The sequence below is a fragment of the Mercenaria mercenaria genome, unplaced genomic scaffold (genome assembly GCF_021730395.1).
Source record: "Mercenaria mercenaria strain notata unplaced genomic scaffold, MADL_Memer_1 contig_3322, whole genome shotgun sequence".
NCBI lineage: Eukaryota > Metazoa > Mollusca > Bivalvia > Venerida > Veneridae > Mercenaria > Mercenaria mercenaria.
Window position 1 is genome coordinate 20,756 of NW_026461449.1, and position 22,820 is coordinate 43,575.

The following is a 22,820-nucleotide window of genomic DNA, read 5'->3' on the forward strand; positions in this document are numbered from 1 at the left end:
TTTAACCTGAAATTCTAAGTAAAAAGGGGGAATAATTCATGAACAAATGGTGCCAGAGTTATGCATCTTGTGTTATATGATGTGGGTGATGATGTTGAACAACTGTTTTAAGTTTGAATCAAATCCATTCAGTAATAACAGAGATAGAGTGAAAGTGCATCAAAACTTTAACCTGAAAATCTAAGTGAAAAGGGGGGATAATTCATGAAATATTGGTGCCAGAGTTATGGCCCTTATGTCAGATGATGTGGATGATGATGAGGAATAAGTATTTCAAGTTTGAATCAAATCCATCAAGTAATTACAGAGATAAGTTGAAAAAAGAGAAAGTGCACCAAAACTTTAACCAAAGTGGGGACGCAGAAAGACGTTGACGCCGACACCGGGATGAGTAGGATAGCTCTCCTTATACTTCATATAGTCGAGCTAAAAAGCATATGATGGGAGACAAATGAAAGCATTTAGATCTTTGTATGGAAAAACTTACGTGGAAAGTGGGGGGCTTAGTGATATATATTACTGTAAGGATGAAACTCGACACTTCCTCAAGGCTTCTGTTTCACCAAGCCAACCTGGTGTTGGACGTACGGATTACAATGTTTGGGTTGCTGTTTCAGATTCTGCCATTGATACCGGATAATGACCTGTCCTGCTGGTTCTGGAAGGAGTTGCAGTCACATAGCTGCAGTTGTTTATGCTGTGATAATGGCTTGGGATCACGGTTTAGCAGGAGAAACTTGTACCGATAAACCACAGCTTTGGGGGAAAGGGTCGGCACAAGTTTTGACTAGTCACCAGCAATTTGCTGATATCATTGCTGAAAATTTAAACACTAAAGAAGTTGACGACACAGTGGCGAGACCAAAACAGTACTTGGATCATGGTGACTTGAAAACATTTGTTAACAAGAAACGCGGCAATGCCACGAAACCAGGTTTTCAACACTTTTCATAAGAATAAACAAGAGTGCCAGAATGTCACAATATACGCCCGTCACAGCAAATTTCTTTACTCTAGCACCTGTACTTGCAGATGTAATTTTAATTTTGTGGTTGTTTAGTAATCACTGTAATTCTTTTGTTTTTCTAAGTCCACAAAAAAACTCCTTACCAGGTAGAGATACCTTAAAATTCACCTAAAATTAGAAAGTAACAACTATGTTGTACCACAGAAAAGTGGTCTTGGTTTTTCCCTACGAACAATTATAAAAAAAGTTACAATATAAGTTATTTATAGTAACAACTAAGGGAAGTTAATCTTAAAAAAAAAAAAAAAAAAAAAAAAAAAAAAAAAAAATACAAAAAAAATAATTTTAAGTCCACACAGAAATCCTTACCAGGTAGAGATTGGTCAAAATACACCTCAAAATTGGATGTAACATGCATGTTGTACTACAGAAAAGTGGTCTCAATTTTTCCTACGTCTAGTAATGAAAAAGTTACAATATAAGCTATTTATAGTAACAACAAAGGGAAGTAATTCTAAAGAATGGAACTGCGCAAGACACTTCGTCTCATGATGGTGTATAATTGTGCCAAGTTACATCAAAATCCCTATGCATGAAGAAGATATGCTCCGGACAAAGTTTTCATTCTTGTATCCTTTGACCTCTAAGTGTGACCTTGACCTTAGACCTAGGGACCTGGTTCTTGCGCATGACACTCCGTCTCATGATGGTGAACAATTGTGCCAACTTTCATCAAAATCCCTCCATGCATGTAGAAGATATGCTAACCCTAACCCTAACCTAACCCTAACCTATTTTTAGTAACAATGACCTTGACCTTCATCCCAGAAACCCCAAATCAATCCCAAGCTACAACTTTATATAAGTTTGCTATACACCAAGTTTCATCATGATAGCTCATTCCTAAGTTAAGTTATTGACCGGAAACCCTTTTTCTATTTTAAGTAACAGTGACCTTGACCTTGACCCCAGAAACCCCAAAATCAATCCCAGCCTTTGTCTTGATATAAGCTACATACATACCAAATTTTATTCAAATATCTTTACTGAAACAAAAGTTATTGACCGGAAACCTTTTTTCTATTTTAAGTAACAGTGACCTTGACCTTGACCCAGAAACCCCAAAATCAATCCCAGCCTTTGTCTTGATATAAGCTACATACATACCAAGTTTATTCAAATATCTTTACCGAAACAAAAGTTATTGACCGGAAACCCTTTTTCTATTTTAAGTAACAGTGACCTTGACCTTGACCCCAGAAACCCCAAAATCAATCCCAGCCTTTGTCTTGATATAAGCTACATATGTACCAAGTTTTATTCAAATATCTTTACCGAAACAAAAGTTATTGACCGGAAACCCTTTTTCTATTTTAAGTAACAGTGACCTTGACCTTGACCCCAGAAACCCCAAAATCAATCCCAGCCTTTGTCTTGATATAAGCTACATACATACCAAGTTTTATTCAAATATCTTTACCGAAACAAAAGTTATTGACCGGAAACACCAGTTTGACGCCACCGCCCGCCCGCCCGACCGACATCTACCCCAATCTAATAACTCAGGTTTTCGTTGAAAACCTGGTTAAAAACAGTGCATTTAAACCCCTTTGGGAATGTAAAGGAACCATGCTGACCAAAATACTGAATGCTCCAGAAACAACAATTTTAGATAAGCAGCCACTTTTTCATGGACTCCATGATGTTGATACTGACAAACCAGCAATGCCGTCTTGCAGCTCATGCAAGGTATTTTTCAATAAATATGTGGAAATAGGTTATGCTAACATAAATGTATTAGAAAAAGCAACAGTTCGCCAGTCATCAGTCATGTGGACAGATAGTCGTAAAGTTCGGTTAACTGCAAGCAAGATAAATAGCATCCCAAAGACATCAGGGGCTGATCCAGACAAGTTTATCACCAACCACATTTATGACAGGTTTAAAGGTTGTGCTGCCACGAAGCATGGTCAGAAGTTTGAACCTATTGCCCGGAAATGGTTTGAGCATTCTAGTAGACAGACAGTAAGAGAAAGTGGCATTGTGGTAAGAGAAGGAGAAGAATATTTGGCTGCCAGTCCTGATGGTGTTATAGACCAAAATACCATTACTGAAATTAAATGCCCTACAAAGTCACTTGAGGGACGTGTGTTTATGATAAGGACCATATCCCATTTCTCAATCCAAAAGGCAAAAATGGTTATTACACCCAGGTTCAGATGGATATGTACTGTACAAAGACCAATCTGTGCAAGTTTATTCTGTGGACAGCTGAAAAACAGATGGTTCTTGATGTTTTGTTTGACAGTGACTTTGTAGATAAGATATTGCCTGGGGTTAGAGCGTTTTATTTCAAACATCTGTTACCCCGCCTTACAGACGAAATTCATTTAAATAGATTGAAACTTTCACCAGAGTACAAGAAAGTTTGTAAATAAATTGTAAGTCAAAAGGATTGTGTTGAAATATAACTATAAGCAACATGTAAAAGAAAATCTATTGAAAATTTAGAACATCAGTTGCTGTAAAATACTAAGTTTTTATTAAAGTTGCCAATAAGTTGAATAACTATGATATGATATCGATATATGACTTGTACGGTAATGTTTATATTGATGGTCAAATAAAAATAATTATTAATTTGGAAAATTATTGTGTTTGCTTCAATCCAGGTAGCTTGACTGGTACGACTATGGGCTTGCATGGCGAGAGTCACAACTTTTGTGTCTCAGATAAGTTGAGATAACTTCTTAACTATATAAGTATACTGTAAAAGTCTTATACTTTGTGAGATTTTTAATTTCGCGTGTTCATACATCTTGAAAATAGTTCTTTTTAATGCATTTATAAAAAAAATATTGCAGCCGCAAATCGAATGACTGCCAAGGTATAATAAAATTTGCAGAATCAAATCTCACAGAATGCAAGTCTTTTACAGTATTTATTACAGTATCTCTTTGGGGCTAAAAATGGTCACAAAGTAAAATTACACTTTTACATGGAAATATGTTTACTCACTTTAATGTGTACATTTAATGTAGATTTATTTTAAATTAATATCAACATACATGTACATGTACTCTCAGACAACAGGTCAGTGCATACATTTCAAAATTAATGCAGTTTTGGTTCAATACCACTATTTTTGATAACATTACTGTGATTAATTATGCCAGATATTCACAGTGTGTATCACAAGTTAAGTTTCACTTTAGTCCTCACTTTCGCTGTCTTCCTTGATGAGCTGATCCCTTGAATTACACAAACCAGCTACAGTACACAGAGTTTTGTTGGCTTTTTTCAGGGATTTATTCAACATTTTTGTATTTAATATACGATACGACTTCATCCTCATTATTGCTCGTTCTACGTGAATCCTGTTTGAGGCAATTCTTCTAGTGTCTATCACCTCATACTCGGTTAACTGGTTCCGTCCCTTCATGAATGCTGGAATATTAAACTTCACATGCCTAGCACAAAGATCTTCACTTATCGTAAAACTCTATCAGCCATTACCTCGTCTCCAGGGAGGAGGTAGTCAAGGAAGCCACTGTGTTTAGTAATGTAATTGCCACTGGCAGGTCCACCAAATAGTGAAGTCACAAACATTATGAAACCATCTGGTGCAATAGCAATGAGAAACTTTCTGTATAACCCATGTTTAATACTGGTATGGGATTCTCCTTGGTTGGACGTCCATCGACAAAGTGAACTGAGCACACCTGAAAGACAAAGAAAACAAATCATTATTAATATCTGGCATGATTATTTGAGGGATTCTCAAAGCCTTTGCGACCAGAGTGGGCCCAGAATTTGTATCAGTCCATGTAAACTTATGAGTCAACCTTTTCACACAGAATTTCAATTACATTTCTAAAATATATTTTTGTATTTTCTTCCACAGCCGTTTAGAATAAATATCATCAGCACTTATCATCAGCACTATTATTCAGATACATCTTACTTTTGACAAGGTGAAAGGTGGATATTTATCATGTTGGTTTATATAGAGGCATCAGCCTGCCAGCGAGAATTTTTCATCTAGATTTTTACTAGTAATACTAGGTTGAAATAATTACCAGAGACTTAGATGCTGGATTGAAATCTTTTCTGTTTATGGATTTAATCCATAGTCTTCGTTTTTCTTCGTTTGCTGGAATGCAGTGGAGTTTGTAGGGTGGTAAACACGCACAGTCTTTGTGTTCAGTTTTATGTTCATTACACAATGAAATTTTCCAGTCGTGAAGCTTTTTCTGGCTATTTCTGCATTCAGCTACAACACATTGCTTTCCACCACTTCTCTGATAAGGCATTGTCACTAAATAATTGCACAGCTAGCGTAAATGTTGCAAATCTATCAAGAAATTATTGATTTATCGTACAGCGGTTTGATTGTATTGGATTTTTCTTTAGTACCGTAGAGAGTACTCAAGGGTGGTAATCGCGTAAATACTAATTTCTGGAATCGTCTACTGCAGAGTTTGAACCTCTGTGGTTCATTTCACAGTCTCCATTCATAGCTACTGTAGTTTTAGCTGCAGTACTTTTTTTATAGTAATCAGATCCAAAAAAGTCAAAATTAGCTATATAGCTAAATCTAGCTATTTATTGCTAGAAATAGCTATAAACCTGATAACAATTGTTCAATATTATGTAAATATCAAATATAAAACAGTTACTATGATATCTCATCCAGATGGTTTATGAGATCAAAGAAAATATGCAGCTTCAGTTTCAATACATGCATACATGCCACATCTCCTGCCGGGATATTTTTTCCCCGTATTTTCAGTATATCTCCCGGTCTCCCGCCGGAACATGAAAACCTCCAGTAAAAAAATAAATTCAGAGAAAAAGTCCTCTGTCGAAAAATCGTATCTGGGACTCTAAGTAGACCTTTAGAAAATACTTGAAATTCAATATCAAGTAGCCTGGAAATACTCTTCAAATATAATTTTGATAGTTGTCTATAATCCCTAGCTTGTTTATCAATGGGGAGATACAGCCTGAGGCATTAATTATCTTTCCACCTACTGTCACCATCTGCAAACAATTAACCATTTAATCTTACCCGTAGGCAATTGTAAATATGTGCATTCGAGATTTTAGACTGATTGAATAACATCAAAGTTGCTGATCCGTAGTTTTAACAAGAGCACCGCCTTGCGGGCGCTGACGCTCATCTGATTTTTTTAAGTGTAATAGAAATATTGTCCTACCCATGATTTTCTAAGTCTAAAAAGGGCCATCATTCTTGCAAAAAGCAGGATAGAGTTATGTTTCTTGATGTACAGTGTCCACTTATGATGGTGAAAAACTGTTGCAAGTTTTAAAGCAATAGCTTTGATAGTTTATGAGAAAAGTTGACTTAAACATAATACTCAACCAAGAAAATGATTTTCTAAGTCCAAAAGGGGCAATAATTATTGCAAAAAGCAGGATGGAGTTATGTTGCTTGCTGTACAGGGTCAGCTTATGATGGTGAACAAGTGTTGCAAGTTTCAAAGCAATATCTTTGATAGTTTAAGAGAAAAAGTTGACCTAAACATAAAACTTAACCAAGAAATCTGATATTTTCTAAGTCCAAAAGGGGCCATAAATCTTGCAAAAAGCAGGACGGAGTTATGTTTCTTGCTGTACAGGGTCAACTTATGATGGTGAACAAGTGTTGCAAGTTTTAAAGCAATAGCTTTGATAGTTTAGGATTAAAGCTGACCTAAACATAAAACTTAACCAAGAAAACTGATTTTCTAAGTCCAAAAGGGGCAATAAATCTTGCAAAAAGCAAGATGGAGTTATGTTTCTTGATGTACAGGGTCAGCTTATGATGGTGAACAAGTATTCCAAGTTTCAAAGCAATAGCTTTGATAGTTTAGGAGAAAAGTTGACCTAAACATAAAACTTAACCAAGAAATCTGATATTTTCTAAGTCCAAACGGGGCCATAAATCTTGCAAAAAGCAAGATGGAGTTATGTTTCTTGCTATACAGGGTCAGCTTATGATGGTGAACAAGTATTCCAAGTTTCAAAGCAATAGCTTTGATAGTTTAGGAGAAAAGCTGACCTAAACATAAAACTTAACCAGGCAACGCCGACGCCGACGCCGACGCCGACAACCGCTCAAGTGATGACAATAACTCATCATTTTTTTTCAAAAAATCAGATGAGCTAAAAACAATATGTAAACCAGTCTTAAAATTATGTCATTTTACCGCCACCTGCCAAAGTGTACTTTCATTTTCGCTGACCTCAATATTTATCGAGCCATCAGAAGATGAGACAAGTTAGTGCTAACACCCAGTTCATGCTTCTCAATTTAAATACTTGCACAACATGCAAAAAAATCAACCACAATTTAAAAAATATTGGCGAGTTAATGTCACACTACACAGAATTTCGGACAAACTTGAATTCGGATAAATGAATTTTATGAAATAAATTGCAATGCATACTGCCCAAAGAATTGACTGCCATTCCTTTGTGATATAGTCATGTTGCAATAATTAACAGGAGAAGAATTCCCAGTTTAAATACATGTAGTTTTAATCCAAATATGGACAATCCAGCAACAGAACGACTTTCATGTTTGTTTTAACAACTTCATTTCTGAAAAGAAATGCATGCGTGAGTGCCCTTAAAAGACTGTTTTGACATGATATCTCCGCAATCTTTTGAGTATTGTATGCTTAAACCTGTCAAAAAGATCACTCTCTCCAGATGCAGAAGCATCAACACATAAAGCAAAAACAAAGTTCCTGGTTCAATCTGTCATGGAATTCTGAATTTCCTTGGATTAATTTAAGTGCTGTAAGTAATAATCATGCATTCTGTACACAACTTTTGGCTCCACTCATCAATTCAATATAGAAAACTTGATGATTTTTTCATGAAAATGGCTATTTAGCGTGAAAAAATGTGCAAATAAAAGTCTCCCTTATTTTTACCCAAATCTCCCTTGAAAAAAGCCCTGTTGAGGCAAATCTCCCTTACTGACCGTCTGAAAATATGGCATGTATGCCTTTGGCTCTGGTGAACTAAAAAGGCTCAGGGTGAGCTAAAAAGAAAACATACAGTTTTGTCTCCGAAATATGGGAACTTCTCATAAACATAAAACGGGATGGACAAGATGTCCATGGTATTGGTGCAGCCGACAGGAATTTCAATGGGATATTATGATGAAGAAAGTGACGATGAATAAAGGAATACACGTACGTCTTATCTTTATATAAATGATTATAAAATAAAATAAAAGTTTGGTGTTCACTATGGGCGGCGGTTACCGCCAAAATTAGTAAATATACAATCCATTCATAAACAAGTCAGTCAGTGCAATACATTTCAATGTCGTTTAGTTCAAAACTCCACCCCGTCCAATATATTTACACTCAATGCATTGTATTTTTAAACCATTTAATACAAGACTTCATTCCATCCATTTAAACATGGAACGATGCACTGAAAAACTTGTTGCAATGCACCGTAATATGAAATCATCCAATAAAACATGAAACCATGCAGCTCAATGCGAAGCCGTTTAACATAACGTGAGTACGTGCAGTGTAAGATGAAATGATTCATTACAACTTGACGCTGTCTTATGCATATTGACACCGCTTTGTGTAATTAAGAGCGGTGTATAAAAACTTGATGCCATGCAGTTCAATGTGAAGACGTTTAACGCAACATGAGTTCGTGCAGTGTAAAGTGAAACAATTCATTAAAGTTTGATGCCGTCTAATGCATACTGAAACCACGTTGTGTGATTTGGAGCGGCGTTTCAAAATTTGATGCCATGCAGCCAAATGTGAAGCTGTTTAACGAAACACCAGTACGTGCATTGTAAAAGGTTAATAAGACTATCAGTTAATAGGTTTGAAATTTCATAAATATTGATTCTGGATCGGTTTTACATTACGTTCCTTCTGTTGCCTTAACGTATGTTAGGATTTCACCTGGCAGCTAGGTATAACATAGGGCTAAGAGTGAGGTTAGGTGCACTATATATCGCTTTAAACTCCCCAGTGGTGGTTTTGCCACTGACCGTTCCAAGGTGGTGCCCCACTGTGTTCCTGTATATGTCTGTTTTGTCCTTGTATGTTTATTTTGTTTGTATGTGTGGTGTGGGAGTGTTGTTCGTGTGTGCTATTGGGGAGACTGTGTTTTTGGAACGTGGTTTTCCCTGTTGGATATTCTTCCTTGTTTTTACATAAAAATATATTGAAATTTATCCTAAAACCGACCTTGTAGTAAAAATCTAACATTTAATTTTAAACATTTCTTGCGAGTTATCTAGATATTTAAGGGGGCCTTATTTCGTGAATCATTTTTCTTCTCAGTTAAAGCTTTGTAAGAAGTATGCTTCATGAAACAGACTCAGTAAAAGAAAAAATAACTAGAAAATGCTTTTGTAAAAAAGTGCATGTCTCCCCCAATGCAAAGTCCTATAGGCAAGAAGTCAATAGGGGTCAGGAGCGAAAGTCAAAGAGACACTGATGGTTGGCTGCAATAGGGATCATCTACTTGACATGTCCAGTCATCCCGCTAAATTTCAACACTCTTGGCCTAATGGTTCTCAAGTCACTGTTCAAGCTCCTCTGACCTTGACCTTTGATCAAGTGACCTCAAAATAAATAGGGGTCATCTACTCTGCATGTCCAATCATCCTATTAAGTTTCAACATTGTAGGTCAAGTGGTTCTCAAGTTATTTCCAAAAAATGATTTTACATAAACAGGCAACTGTGACCTTGACCGTTAATAGACTGACCCCAAAATCAATAGGGGTCAATTACTCTGCATGTTCAATCATCCTATGAAGTTTCAACATTCTGGGTCAAGTGGTTCTCAAGTTATTGATCGGAACTGGTTATCAATGTTCAGGCCCCTGTGACCTTGACCTTTGACGGAATGACCCCAAAAACAATAGGGGTCATTTACTCTGCATGAACAATCATCCTATGAAGTTTCAACATTCTGGGTCGAGAGGTTCTCAAGTTAGTGATTGGAAATGGTTTTCCATGTTCAGGCCCCTGTGGCCTTGACCTTTAACAGAGTGACCCTAAAATCGTTAGGGGTCATCTACTCTGCATGACCAATCATCCTATGAAGTTTCATCATTCTGGGTCAAATGGTTCTCAAGTTTCTGACCAGATTGGTTTTCAATGTTCAGGCCCCTGTGACCTTGACCTTTCACAGAGTGACCCCAAAATAGTTAGGGGTCATCTACTCTGCATGACCAATCATCCTATTAAGTTTCAACATTCTGGGTCAAGTGGTTCTCAAGTTATTGACCGAAATGGTTTTCAATGTTCAGGCCCCTGTGACCTTGACCTTTAATGGAGTGACCCCAAAATCAATAGGGGTCATCTACTTTGCATGTACAATCATCCTATGAAGTTTCAACATTCTGGGTCAAGTGGTTCTCTAGTTATTGATCGGAAATGGTTTTCCATGTTCAGGCCCCTGTGACCTTGACCTTTGATGGAGTGACCCCAAAATCAATAGGGGTCAATTACTCTTTATGCCCAATCACCCTATGAAGTTTCAACATTCTGGGTCAAGTGGTTCTCTAGTTATTGATTGGAAATGGTTTTCAATGTTCAGGCCCCTGTGACCTTGACCTTTGATGGAGTACCCCAAAATCAATAGGGGTCATCTACTCTTCATGACCAATCATCCTATGAAGTTTCAACATTCGGGGTCAAATGGTTCTCTAGTTATTGATCGGAAATGGTTTTCAATGTTCAGGCCCCTGTGACCTTGACCTTTGACGGAGTGACCCCAAAATCAATAGGGGGTCATCTACTCTTCATGACCAATCATCCTATGAAGTTTCAACATTCTGGGTCAAATGGTTCTCTAGTTATTGATCGGAAATGGTTTTCAATGTTCAGGCCCCTGTGACCTTGACCTTTGACGGAGTGACCCCAAAATCAATAGGGGTCATCTACTCTTCATGACCAATCATCCTATGAAGTTTCAACATTCTGGGTCAAGTGGTTCTCTAGTTATTGATCGGAAATGGTTTTCAATGTTCAGGCCCCTGTGACCTTGACCTTTGACGGAGTGACCCCAAAAACAATAGGGGTCGTCTACTCCAGCAGCCCTACAACCCTATGAAGTTTGAAGGTTCTAGGTCAAATGGTTCTCCAGTTATTGCTCGGAAATGAAGTGTGACGTACGGACGGACGGACGGAAGGACGGACGGACAGGGCAAAAACAATATGTCTCCTGGGGGAGACATAATGATAACAAGAGCTGTCTCCATAGGATGACACATGCCCCCGATGGCACTTTGAATGAATAGTTATGGCCGATGTTAGAGTTTAGGACCTTTGACCTACAGAGCTGGATCTTGCGCGCGACACGTCGTCTTACTGTGTCACACATTCATGCGTAGTTATTTCAAAATCCATGCATGAATGACAAAGATATGGACCGGACACGCCCATCAATGCACTATCATGAAAAATGACCTTTAACATCTAAGTGTGACCTTGACCTTTGAGCTACGGACCTGGGTCTTGCGCATGACACGTCGTCTTACTGTGGTACACATTCATGCCAAGTTATTTGAAAATCCATCCATGGATGACAAAGATATGGACCGGACACGCCCATCAATGCACTATCCTTTAAAGTCTAAGTGTGACCTTGACCTTTGAGCTACGGACCTGGGTCTTGCGCGCGACACATCGTCTTACTGTAGTACACATTCATGCCAAGTTATTTGAAAATCCATCCATGGATGACAAAGATATGGACCGGACACGCCCATCAATGCACTATCCTTTAATGTCTAAGTGTGACCTTGACCTTTGAGCTACGGACCTGGGTCTTGCGCGCGACATGGCGTCTTACTGTGGTACACATTCATGCCAAGTTATTTGAAAATCCATCCATCAATGACAAAGATATGGACCGGACACGAAAATTGCGGACAGACTGACAGACCGACAGACTGACAGACCGACGGACCGACAGACAGACAGACGGTTCAAAAACTATATGCCTCCCTTCAGGGGCATAAAAATGAGTTACTTTTTAATCCTATGAAATTTATGTTTACATGTTTATGCTTTTAGACAGTGTATCAAACTTATATGTAATTCACAATTTTTGTTTGTTTGTTTTTTTCGGGGTCGGGGTGGGGTGTGCGTGTGTGTGTGTGTGGGGGGGGGGGGGGGGGGAGTTGTTTGATTGTTTTTGGTTTAACGCCGTTAATGTAACGACAGGCAGTTAACCTAACCGGTGTTCTAGGATTCTGTACTAGTACACACCTGTTCTCAGCAGGTAACTGCTAACTTCCCTACATGAATCCAAAGACCTGTTATGTATATTATAGGTCTTTGATGAATCTGAGGACGAATGATGTGAGACACAATGTCTTTTATCAAATCGTCACGGAGAACAAAGCCAAGCCCTGGCATCGGACTCGCGACCCCAAGATCCGTACATCTGCGCTCACCCTAATTGAGCTAAGCGAGCAGGTTAGAGGTGGAGAGTGGAGTTGGGGGGTGGGGGGCGCAGGGGTGAGTGGCAGCGGAAAATCTTAAGCCGTTTTTAAACAGTCCTTCATTTAAGTTGGACAGTCAGTTTCCTTGATTTCATACTAGTATTAACTTTATATCCACAAGTATCTGCTACGTTCGCTCGGATCCCCTAACAGGTAGTACGAAATCCAGGAAACTGACTTTCCAACTTAAATGAAATATTGTTTAAAAACGAAAAAAGATCCTGTCCAACCAAAACAACAACAACAAAAAAAAACATACTTCTGATAAAGCTTTACCTAAGAAAAAAGATGTTTCACGAAAGTAAGGTCCCTTTTAATATTCGGATAAATCGCAGTAAATGTTTAAAATTAAATGTAAGAATAGTACTATAAAGTTAGTTTTCGGACAAATTTCAAGATGTTTTTTATGTAAAACTGTATTTATAACAGGTCAAACTCGTGTTTCGTTAAACAGCTTCACATTTGGCTGCATGGCATTAAATTTTGATATGCCGCTCCAAATCACACAACATGGTTTCAGTATGCATTAGACGGCGCCAAACTATAATGAATCGTTTCACTTTACACTGCACGAACTCATGTTGCGTTAAACATCTTCACATTGGACTGCATGGCATCAAGTTTTTATACACCGCTCTCAATTACACAAAGCGGTGTCAATATGCATTAAACAGCATCAAGTTGTAATGAATCATTTCATCGAACACTGCACGTACTCACGTTGTGTTAAACGGCTTCACTTTGAGCTGCATGGTTTCATGTTTTATTGGATGATTTCATATTACGTTGCGTTGCAACAGGTTTTCCAATGCATCGTTCCATGTTTAAAAAGATGGAATGAAGTTTTGTATTAAATGGTTTCAAAATGCAATGCGTTGAATGCAAATGTATTGGACGGGATGGAGTTTTAGACTAGACAGCATTGAAATGCACTGCACTGACTGACTTGTTTATGAATGGATTGTATATTTTCTAATTTTGGCGGTAACCGCCGCCCATAGTTCACCGTGATGTCAAAAAATAACTTTGTGAATTTAGTTACATAAATCAGTCAATCCATTATCTGAAAGCCTAACAATTATAATTTATAAGCATGAAGTACCTCTCATCTTTTTTGCAATAGTGTCCTGAGATGACCTAAGCTAACCACAGAAATTCCTACAGATGTTATCAATCCCTGTAATTTATACCAAGAAAAATTGTTAACTTTATTGCCTTAACCCACAAGGTGTTAATGGTATGTGCCAATCATCCAAAAGTTTCCCTGGACAACCAAAGTCGGCCTTTAACTTTAGGCCAAAATTGTGACCTCTAGAGTGTTAACAGTCAAATTGTTGACGACGGATGACTGACGGACGATGGACACAGGACAATCACAAAAGCTCACCTTTGAGCAGGTGCGTTAAAAACAAGAAAGTAGGTCAGAAGGTCAAGGTCACAGTCAAGTGATCCCTAATCGCTTGGGGTCATCCGGTAATTATAATTAAACAGTCTAGGAAATATGGTCTTATAATTTTTGAAGTATTTTTTTCTATATAACTCATTATAACAATTGACCCCCAGGGCTGGGCCTCTTTTCATCCCTGGGGCATAATTTGAGCAAACTTGTTAGAGATCCACCAGGCAATGCTACATACCAAATATCAAAGGCTTAGGCCTTGAACTTTCAGACAAGAAGATCTTTATTTTTTTTCCCTATATAAGTCTATATTAAACTTGGTACCCACAGGGCAGGGCCTCTTTTCATCCTAGGGACATAATTTGAACAAATTTGGTAGAGAAACACTAAGAAAGGCAACATACTTAATACAACAAGAGGGTCATGATGACCCTGGATTGCTCACCTGTGTAATATGAGCTACATGTTTCAAATGTCAAAATGATGATAAAATATTAAGAAAGTCAGTAGGTCACATTCATGGTCAATGAAATTCAGTTTTACAATTTGTGTGCAAAACTGTGTATGTCGCTGTATCTTACAAAACAAGAAAGTAGGTCAGTAGGTCAAGTACATCAGGTAATTATAATTAAACAGTCTTGGAAATAGGATCAGATGATTTTTTAAGTATTTTTCCTACATAACTCACATAATAACTAAGTGACCCAAGGGCGGGGCCTCTTTTAACCCCAGGGGCATAATTTGAACAATTTTGGTAGAGGACTACTAGACAATGCATCATACCAAATATCAAAAGCCTAGGTCGTATGGTTTCAGACAAGATTTTTAAAGCTTTTTCCTATAAAAGTCTATATAAAACTTGGGACCCCCAGGGCAGGGCCTCTTTTCACCCAAGGGGTACAATTTGAACAATTTTGGTTGAGGACCATAAGACAATGCTACATACCAAATATCAAAGGTCTAAGTGTTGTGGTTTCAGACAAGAAGATATTTAAACTTTTTTCCCTATATAAGTCTATGTAAAACTTGGGACCCCCGGCGCGGGGCCATATTTGACCCTGGGGGATAATTTGAACAATCTTGGTAGAGGACCACTAGATGATGCTACATACCAAATATCAAAGCCCTAGGCCATGTGGTTTTGTACAAGAAGATTTTCAAATTTTTCCCTATATAAGTCTATATAAACAATGTGACCCCCGGGCGGGGCCAAATTTGACCCTAAGGGGATAATTTGAACAATTTTGGTAGAGGACCACTAGATGATGCTACATACCATATATCAAAGCCCTAGGCCATATGATTTTGTACAAGAAGATTTTCAAAGTTTTCCCTATATAAGTCTATATAAACCATGTGACCCCCGGGGCGGAGCCATATTTGACCCTAGGGGGATAATTTGAACAATTTTGGTAGAGGACCACTAGATGATGCTACATACCAAATATCAAAGCCCTAGGCCATGTGGTTTTGTACAAGAAGATTTTCAAAGTTTTCCCTATACAAGTCTATATAAACCATGTGACCCCCGGGGCGGGGCCATATTTGACCCTAGGGGGATAATTTGAATAATTCTGGTAGAGGACCACTAGATGATGCTACACACCAGATATCAAAGCCCTAGGCCCTGTGGTTTTGGACAAGAAGATTTTTAAAGTTTTTCCTTTCGGTTACCATGGCAACCAGAGTTCTGCATGGCTTTCAATTCTTTGAACAATTTTGAAAGGGGGCCACCCAAGGATCATTCCTGTGAAGTTTGGTGTAATTCTGCCTAGTGGTTTTTAAGAAGAAGATTTTTTTAGAAGTTGTTGACGGACGATGCACGACTGACGACGGACGACAGACATCAAGTGGACACAATAGCTCACCTTGTCACTTCGTGACAGGTGAGCTAAAAAGAGTAGGTGTTGCATTTTCAGGCAAGAAGATTTTTAAAGTTTTTTTCCTATATGTCTTTGTAAAACTTGAGACCCCCAGGTGCAGGGCCTCTTTTCATCCAGGGGCATAATTTGAACAATTTTGGTAAAGGACCACAAGGCAATGCTACATACAAAATATCAAAGGCCTAGGTCTTGTTGTTTTAGACAAGAAGATTTTTTAAGTTTTTTACTATATAAGTCTATGTAAAACTTGTGACCCCTGGGTGGGACCTCTTTTCACCCCTGGGGCATAATTTTAACAATTTTCATACAGGATCATCAGATGATGTCAGATGCCAAATATCAAGGCTCTACACCTTGAGGTTTTGGACAAGAATATTTTTTAAGGTTTTCCTTTCGGTTGCCATGGCAACCAGAGTTCTGCATGGAATTAAATTCTTTGAACAATTTTTAAAGTTTGGTGTAATTCTGCCCAGTGGTTTTCAAGAAGATTTTTTTAGAAAATGTTGACGGACAGACAACACACGACACTAGGGGTGACTATTGAGGCCAATTTTGACTACTGCAATACTATTGATATTGCTGAAAAACTATTGCGATACTCTTCTATTGCTGGTTACTATTGCGATACTATTGCAATAGTTATTGGCCACCATGTTTTATACAGTAAAACTGGCATTATTACACACTGCACTGTTTATAATTGCTGTTAATAGTATTAATAATACACATTGACATGTTTGTATAACTGAAATGGACAGAAATAAATCTAAGTTTTCTAACATTAAATATTTTTAACATTTTTTTCTATTTCTTGTCTTCCTTGGCTTTGAAACAGTAAGTAAAACAATAAACCTATGCAAGGTATACTCAAACGAATTGGCCATTTTGTTGCGAATGTCAGCGTGTTTAATAACCCAAAGCATCGAAAATTTACGGATCGGACTAAGGTGTACCAGCACTAAACGAAGGGCCCTACCGAACAGTTTGCTATATCATACAAGTAGACTAATTTCTCCATGTCCATAGTACTTTTTCTCATTTAAGATTAACAGGTTTTTTAAATATATTTAATCAAAGTTTCTAAGAAACTAAATTTATCAATTATCTTCCAGACTTCTCAGTCCTTTATGGTAGTTTAATTTCGTGAGGGTAATTATTGTAATGAAGATGTAAACATTTTCTGAGGCGCAAATGAAAGCTGGCTCTGTTTCTTGGTTTATAAATAATTAGTTATTTGTGTGTTTACTAAAATTTCAAAACTATCGAAACTATCGATTGTTGAAGGAACTATCGGCGATTGTTATTGGATCGTGACTTTTCTATCGATGCATACTATCGGGACACTCAGTATCGCAATGCATCCACCCCTACAAGACACACGTCGCACAACACACGATTGACACTGAGCGGTCACAAAAGCTCGCCATGAGCCTTTGGCTCAGGTGAGCTAAAAAGGTTTACCAAGGTAACTATTAGGAGATCCAGATCAGTACATACGTCAAAACGAACGACCAACAGCTTTCCGTACATATATACCCCAACAGTCTACAGATCCTGATGGGTACAATTACTCTCTTCTATGCTTATTTACTCCCTGGCATACAGAAACAGATATACAAGCAAACTATGTCTCTACAGCTGAAGCTTCCACTCAAATACTGTTATGTGGACAATGGACATGTCTTAATTGTGCTGCCAGAAATGAAATCTTGGAGAATATTACTTGTTAAACGTGGAATTCAAAAATGTACAGTTAAAGTTCTAGCTTTCAGTGGATTAGGCTTCAGTTTTAGTGGATTAAGTGTTCCTGTTTATATTTATATATGTACTATGTATATAATTATGTTTGGATATATTTCTTTTTTGTGTATGTGTATAAAAATTGGTTGAAATATTGTTTTACACCCAATATTTACTGTGAATTCTAATTTGAATTTGTTAATGTGCTTGAATATATTTCTTCATTTTGTTTGTGTTTGTGTGTAAGAACTAGATATGATATTGATTTACACCAAATATTCCGTGAATCCTATTAAGGATTAATTAAATTGGATCTTAAGTGTTCTAATTATTCTGAAAATTTCCTGTCAGATATTATCTGCTTACATTCTTAGACAAGAGGGCCATGATGGCCATATATCGCTTACCTGAGTTTAGTTGCTTGCTTAAACAAATTTTTATGCTTAAGTTTCACTAACAAAAACTAGGTAAGTAGGTCATGGTAAATATTATTTAAGATAACTAATGAAATCTGTTTAAAAATAAACTGGTGGTCCAAATTTCTTTGCTGTAGCTTCAAAAACAAGAAAGTAGGTCAGTAGTTCAAGGTTAGGAATATTAAAGATGAGTATTGAAATCAGTATCAAAAGTTATGAACTGGTTCAAATTTCTACGCTGTACCTTCAAAAACAACAAGAAAGTAGGTCAGTAGGTCATGATTAAGACAATTCAAGATGAATATTGAAATATATATAATTTGTGTTCCAAATTTCTTTGCCACTGCTTCAAAAACAAGTTAGTCTATGTAAATTAAGGGACAACCCGGGCGTGGCCTATATTGACCCCAGTGTCATGATTTGAACATACTTTGTAGAGAACCACTAGAACATAACACATACTAAATATCTAAGCTTTCGGCCTTATGGTTTAAAACTCAATGAAGTAATTTTGTTAATGTTAACCCCTACTTTATTACAGCTGTCTTAAATTGAGTTGTATTTTTTATTATCTATGCATTTTTCTGTAGTCTGCAATTGACAAGTAGTGCAGTAAACTTTGGATTACTGCTACACTGACTCAGTGCAGTGCCCACAAAGGTTCTAGCCCTATTTTTTCAACCAAATGCTATTACCTAATTTTCATTCTTACTTCACAGATCACAATCTATTTAGGGAATTAAGGGACAAAAATTCACAAACTGAAAAACCCAAATCATAAAAATCTTTCCAACAGAGACACCAAAACAAAACATAACAAGCGAATTTGATGAATTGGTATCCCCTGCCGAAAGGGTTTGTGGTGAGGAATGGCAAAAAAATATATCCGGCAAAAAGTTAAGGATGTTAATAAGAAGCAAATAATTTCTTTAGTCAAAATCAATTTAACAGAAAACAAATGTTTAATTAAAGAGTACATAATAAATGTATGATACTTTGATCCCGACTAAAGAATTTATTTTGAATGGGATATGCTTTCTGTAATAAGCTTAGCTTTTAAAATTAAATGCAGTTAATTGAAATGTGAACTTGAAGTTTAACTGGAATGAAATATTGTCTTTGAGTGGTTTGGCACCAGGTGTTGCTGTTTAACATTTGAACTTAAAAGAACAGATGTCCTTAAGAGAACACAATCAAGTAAGATATCTTGAACATGGCTGAGGGCAAGGTTTGTGAAGTCACAACTTAACATGTTAAGGTTTGAACTTTTTTTTTTAAAAAGAAAAGGAATGGAAATATATATATATGTATATATTTATTTTTTAAGGGGGTAGGGTGTGGCTGCGGCGGAACGGGTGAGGAAAGAAAATTTCACATGTTGATTATAAATGCTGATGGAAAATTAAAAATGAAAAAAGAAAAAAAAAAATGGGTGAAGTGGGGGCAGAGGATGCATGATCAGTGGTGGGCATGACGGGGTGGAGGAGCGAGGTAGGGGAATGGTACAACTTGCATGTTGATAAATATTCATGGAACGTTTGAAAAAAATCTAAAATAAGGAATGAAAAAATTTTGGGGGGGGGGGGGGGGGGTGAGTGTGACCAATGCAAGTGGGAAGTGGGTGACCAGGTGTGGGTGCGCAACTTCACATTTCACATGTTTATAATAAATGTTCATAGAAAAGAATGAAAGAAATTACAGTGCTCTAAATTCTGTTTAAGTTTCAAAGTTCAAGGTCAAATATATCAAAAGTTATGATGCAGAAAATGCCATATCTATAGTACCCTATATAGTTAACACTAGAAACTTCTAAGGGCCATAACTCTGGTGTTACTTGGGCAATCTGACTGAAACTTGATGGGCCCCATAACCTCATAGTGGTGAACATGTATATGAAGTTTGTTTGAAACAAGAGCTGTCTCCATAGGATGACACATGCCCCCAATGGCACTTTGAATGAATAGTTATGGCCGATGTTAGAGTTTAGGACCTTTGACCTACGGACCTGGATCTTGCGCGCGACACGTCATCTTACTGTGGTACATATTCATGCCCAATAATTTTAAAATCCATGCATGAATGACAAAGATATGGACCGGACACGCCCATCAATGCACTATCATGAAATATGACCATTAACGTCTAAGTGTGACCTTGACCTTTGAGCTACGGACCTGGGTCTTGCGCGCGACACATCGTCTTACTGTGGTACACATTCATGCCAAGTTATTTGAAAATCCATCCATGGATGACAAAGATATGGACCGGACACGAATGCACTATCATAAAAAATGACATTTAACGTCTAAGTGTGACCTTGACCTTGGAGCTACGGACCTGGGTCTTGCGCGCGACACGTCGTCTTACTGTGGTACACATTCATGCCAAGTTATTTGAAAATCCATCCATGGATGACAAAGATATGGACCGGACACGAATGCACTATCATGAAAAATGACCTTTAACGTCTAAGTGTGACCTTGACCTTGACCTTTGAGCTACGGACCTGGGTCTTGCGCGCAACATGTCGTCTTACTGTGGTACACATTCATGCCAAGTTATTTGAAAATCCATCCATCGATGACAAAGATATGGACCGGACACGAAAATTGCGGACAGACTGACAGACCGACAGACGGTTCAAAAACTATATGCCTCCCTTCGGGGGCATAAAAAATCTAAAATAAGGAATGATTTTTTTGGGGGGGGAGGGGGGGGGAGGGGGAGGGGTGTGATCAAGGTAAGGGGAGGTGGGTGACCAGGTGTGGGTACACAACTTCACATGTTTACAATAAATGTTCATGGAAAAGAATGAAAGAAATTTAATGAAATTCTACCAAATGGTAAGTTTGTTATGTACAAATATGTGGATCTTTATACAATTAAAGGGCAATAACTCTTAATTTACAAACAAATCCAAACGAAATTGTGTGTACACAAACACATTATGTTGATCTAAATTCTGTTTAAGTTTCATAGTTCTAGGTTAAATATATCAAAAGTTATGATGCAGAAATTGCCATATTTATAGTACCCTATATAGTTAGCACTAGAAACTTCTAAGGGCCATAACTCTGGTGTTAATAGGGCAATCTGACTGAAACTTGGCAGGCCGCAAAAACTCATAGTGGTGAACATGTGTATGAAGTAATATATTTTGTAATATAATTAATTTTGATGCATTTTCACTATATTTTAGTAATTACTAAATGGATTTGATTCAAACGTGAAGTAGTTGTTCCACATCATCACCCACATTATATGACACAAGATGTATAACTCTTGCACCAATATTTTATGAATTATGCCCCCTTTTGCTTAGAATTATACTTACATAGTGTTTTGATACATTTTATCTTTATCTCTCTTATAACTTAATATTTTTGACACAGACTCAAGCTATTGTGCAATATCTTCATCGACCATTGAAGTCTTTAAACACTCCAGTGACAGCTCTAGCTTCCACAGATGTCCCCAGTTTCACTATCCAACATCGGAATAGTCATGCGTGCTGTCTCCTGTGACAGCTCTTGTTGTTGTTTTTTGTTGTTGATCTTATAGAAACGTTTTACAGAAGCACCATTTGGATGTTATGTTAAGTCACATTTTTCAGCATAAGAAAAGGGAGTTTAATGTATTGAAATTTTTGGAACAGTTCATATACTTGTTAAACTCTCCATTTGTTTGGGCATTTGTCATGCTTGACTGGAGTGCATGGCTTAAAAGATACTGGAAAAGACAGTTTGCTCATCAGCTTTAGGCTATCTAGTTCGATTATAGTGGTTTCAGGAAATGTTCAAAATGTTTATAATGAGCGGCCATATTTTTATTATGAAAATAAATGTGTTAATTCATTGTTACATCCTACTATCTACAATATTTTTACATAAAGCTGCTCTAGGAAGAAATACTGATAAATACAGTAGAAAATACTACTAAATCCACTGTTTTAGATTACCTCCCTTTATAGCTCCAATTGTAAATGTTCATATCCAGCACTGAATGCAGTGTTTTCTACTTATGTAATTTCACATACTGCTATTTGGAGGTCTGCTTTTTCTGCTTGTTATATAATATTACTGTCCATAAGGAACTATGAAGATTACTAGAATTTTGTTTATATGTTTTCATATTAAGAGTATACTTTTGTGGTGAAATTGACTAATCTGAGTGAATACCCATAACACAATCATTTTATAAATGCTACTTACAGTGCATTCACGATGCTACGAATCGCAATTTAACGAAATACCGGTATACTACGAAAATGTATCGCGGTCCCGGCTGAATACCTTCTAATTTCTATGTTCCAAAGTCGCGGTTTTACGAAAATGCAATTTTACGAAAAATGCGCTTCTACGAATGTATTGTTATGTCCTGACAGCATGGTTTTAACTTGATTTAGTTGCAATTTTACGAATATTACCTGTATTGGCGGCTAAGTTTTCACACCTTCCATTTTTAATGTGACAAGTCCGGCGCTCGTCACGGTGAAGCGTGAAAAACGCTTTAGAGTGGAAAGTGTCACTGTCAATTAGCTGGGCTTATACAGTAATTCAAGTGTGAAAACTTACAAACTAAATCCGAAAACACACACGCTGTACACTATGACACAAGTTACTTGATGTTAGAGTGATTAATCTTTCTCCTATAAATAATGGGTCGGATGGCTCGCTAGTCAAACTTGCTTCGATATCTATACGTTTCGTACAACCAGTGTATAAAGAAAATTTGAATAAATATTAGAATCCTTATCGCTGTAAATTGTCGTTTCATTATTTCGAGCAATTCAGTGAAGGGTCCAGGTCATCTGGAAGGATAGCTGAATCGGAATAGGCAATTTACGCGTTCCTAGCAATTCAGTGAAGGGCCCGGGTCAGCCGGGAGGATAACTGGATAGGA

At 37.3% G+C, this 22,820-nt stretch overlaps 1 protein-coding gene across 1 annotated transcript; it reads right to left on the bottom strand.

The window, feature by feature from the left end:
• Positions 1-3,980: 3,980 nt before the first annotated feature.
• On the bottom strand, positions 3,981-5,369 carry LOC128552953 (uncharacterized). The gene is made up of 2 exons (XM_053534045.1): positions 5,047-5,369; positions 3,981-4,689 (listed from the first exon to the last, which is right to left on the bottom strand). The coding sequence occupies exons 1-2, from the start codon at positions 5,278-5,280 to the stop codon at positions 4,576-4,578; spliced, it is 348 nt and encodes a 115-aa protein (XP_053390020.1). The 5' UTR covers positions 5,281-5,369; the 3' UTR covers positions 3,981-4,575.
• Between the last annotated feature and the right edge of the window lie 17,451 nt (positions 5,370-22,820).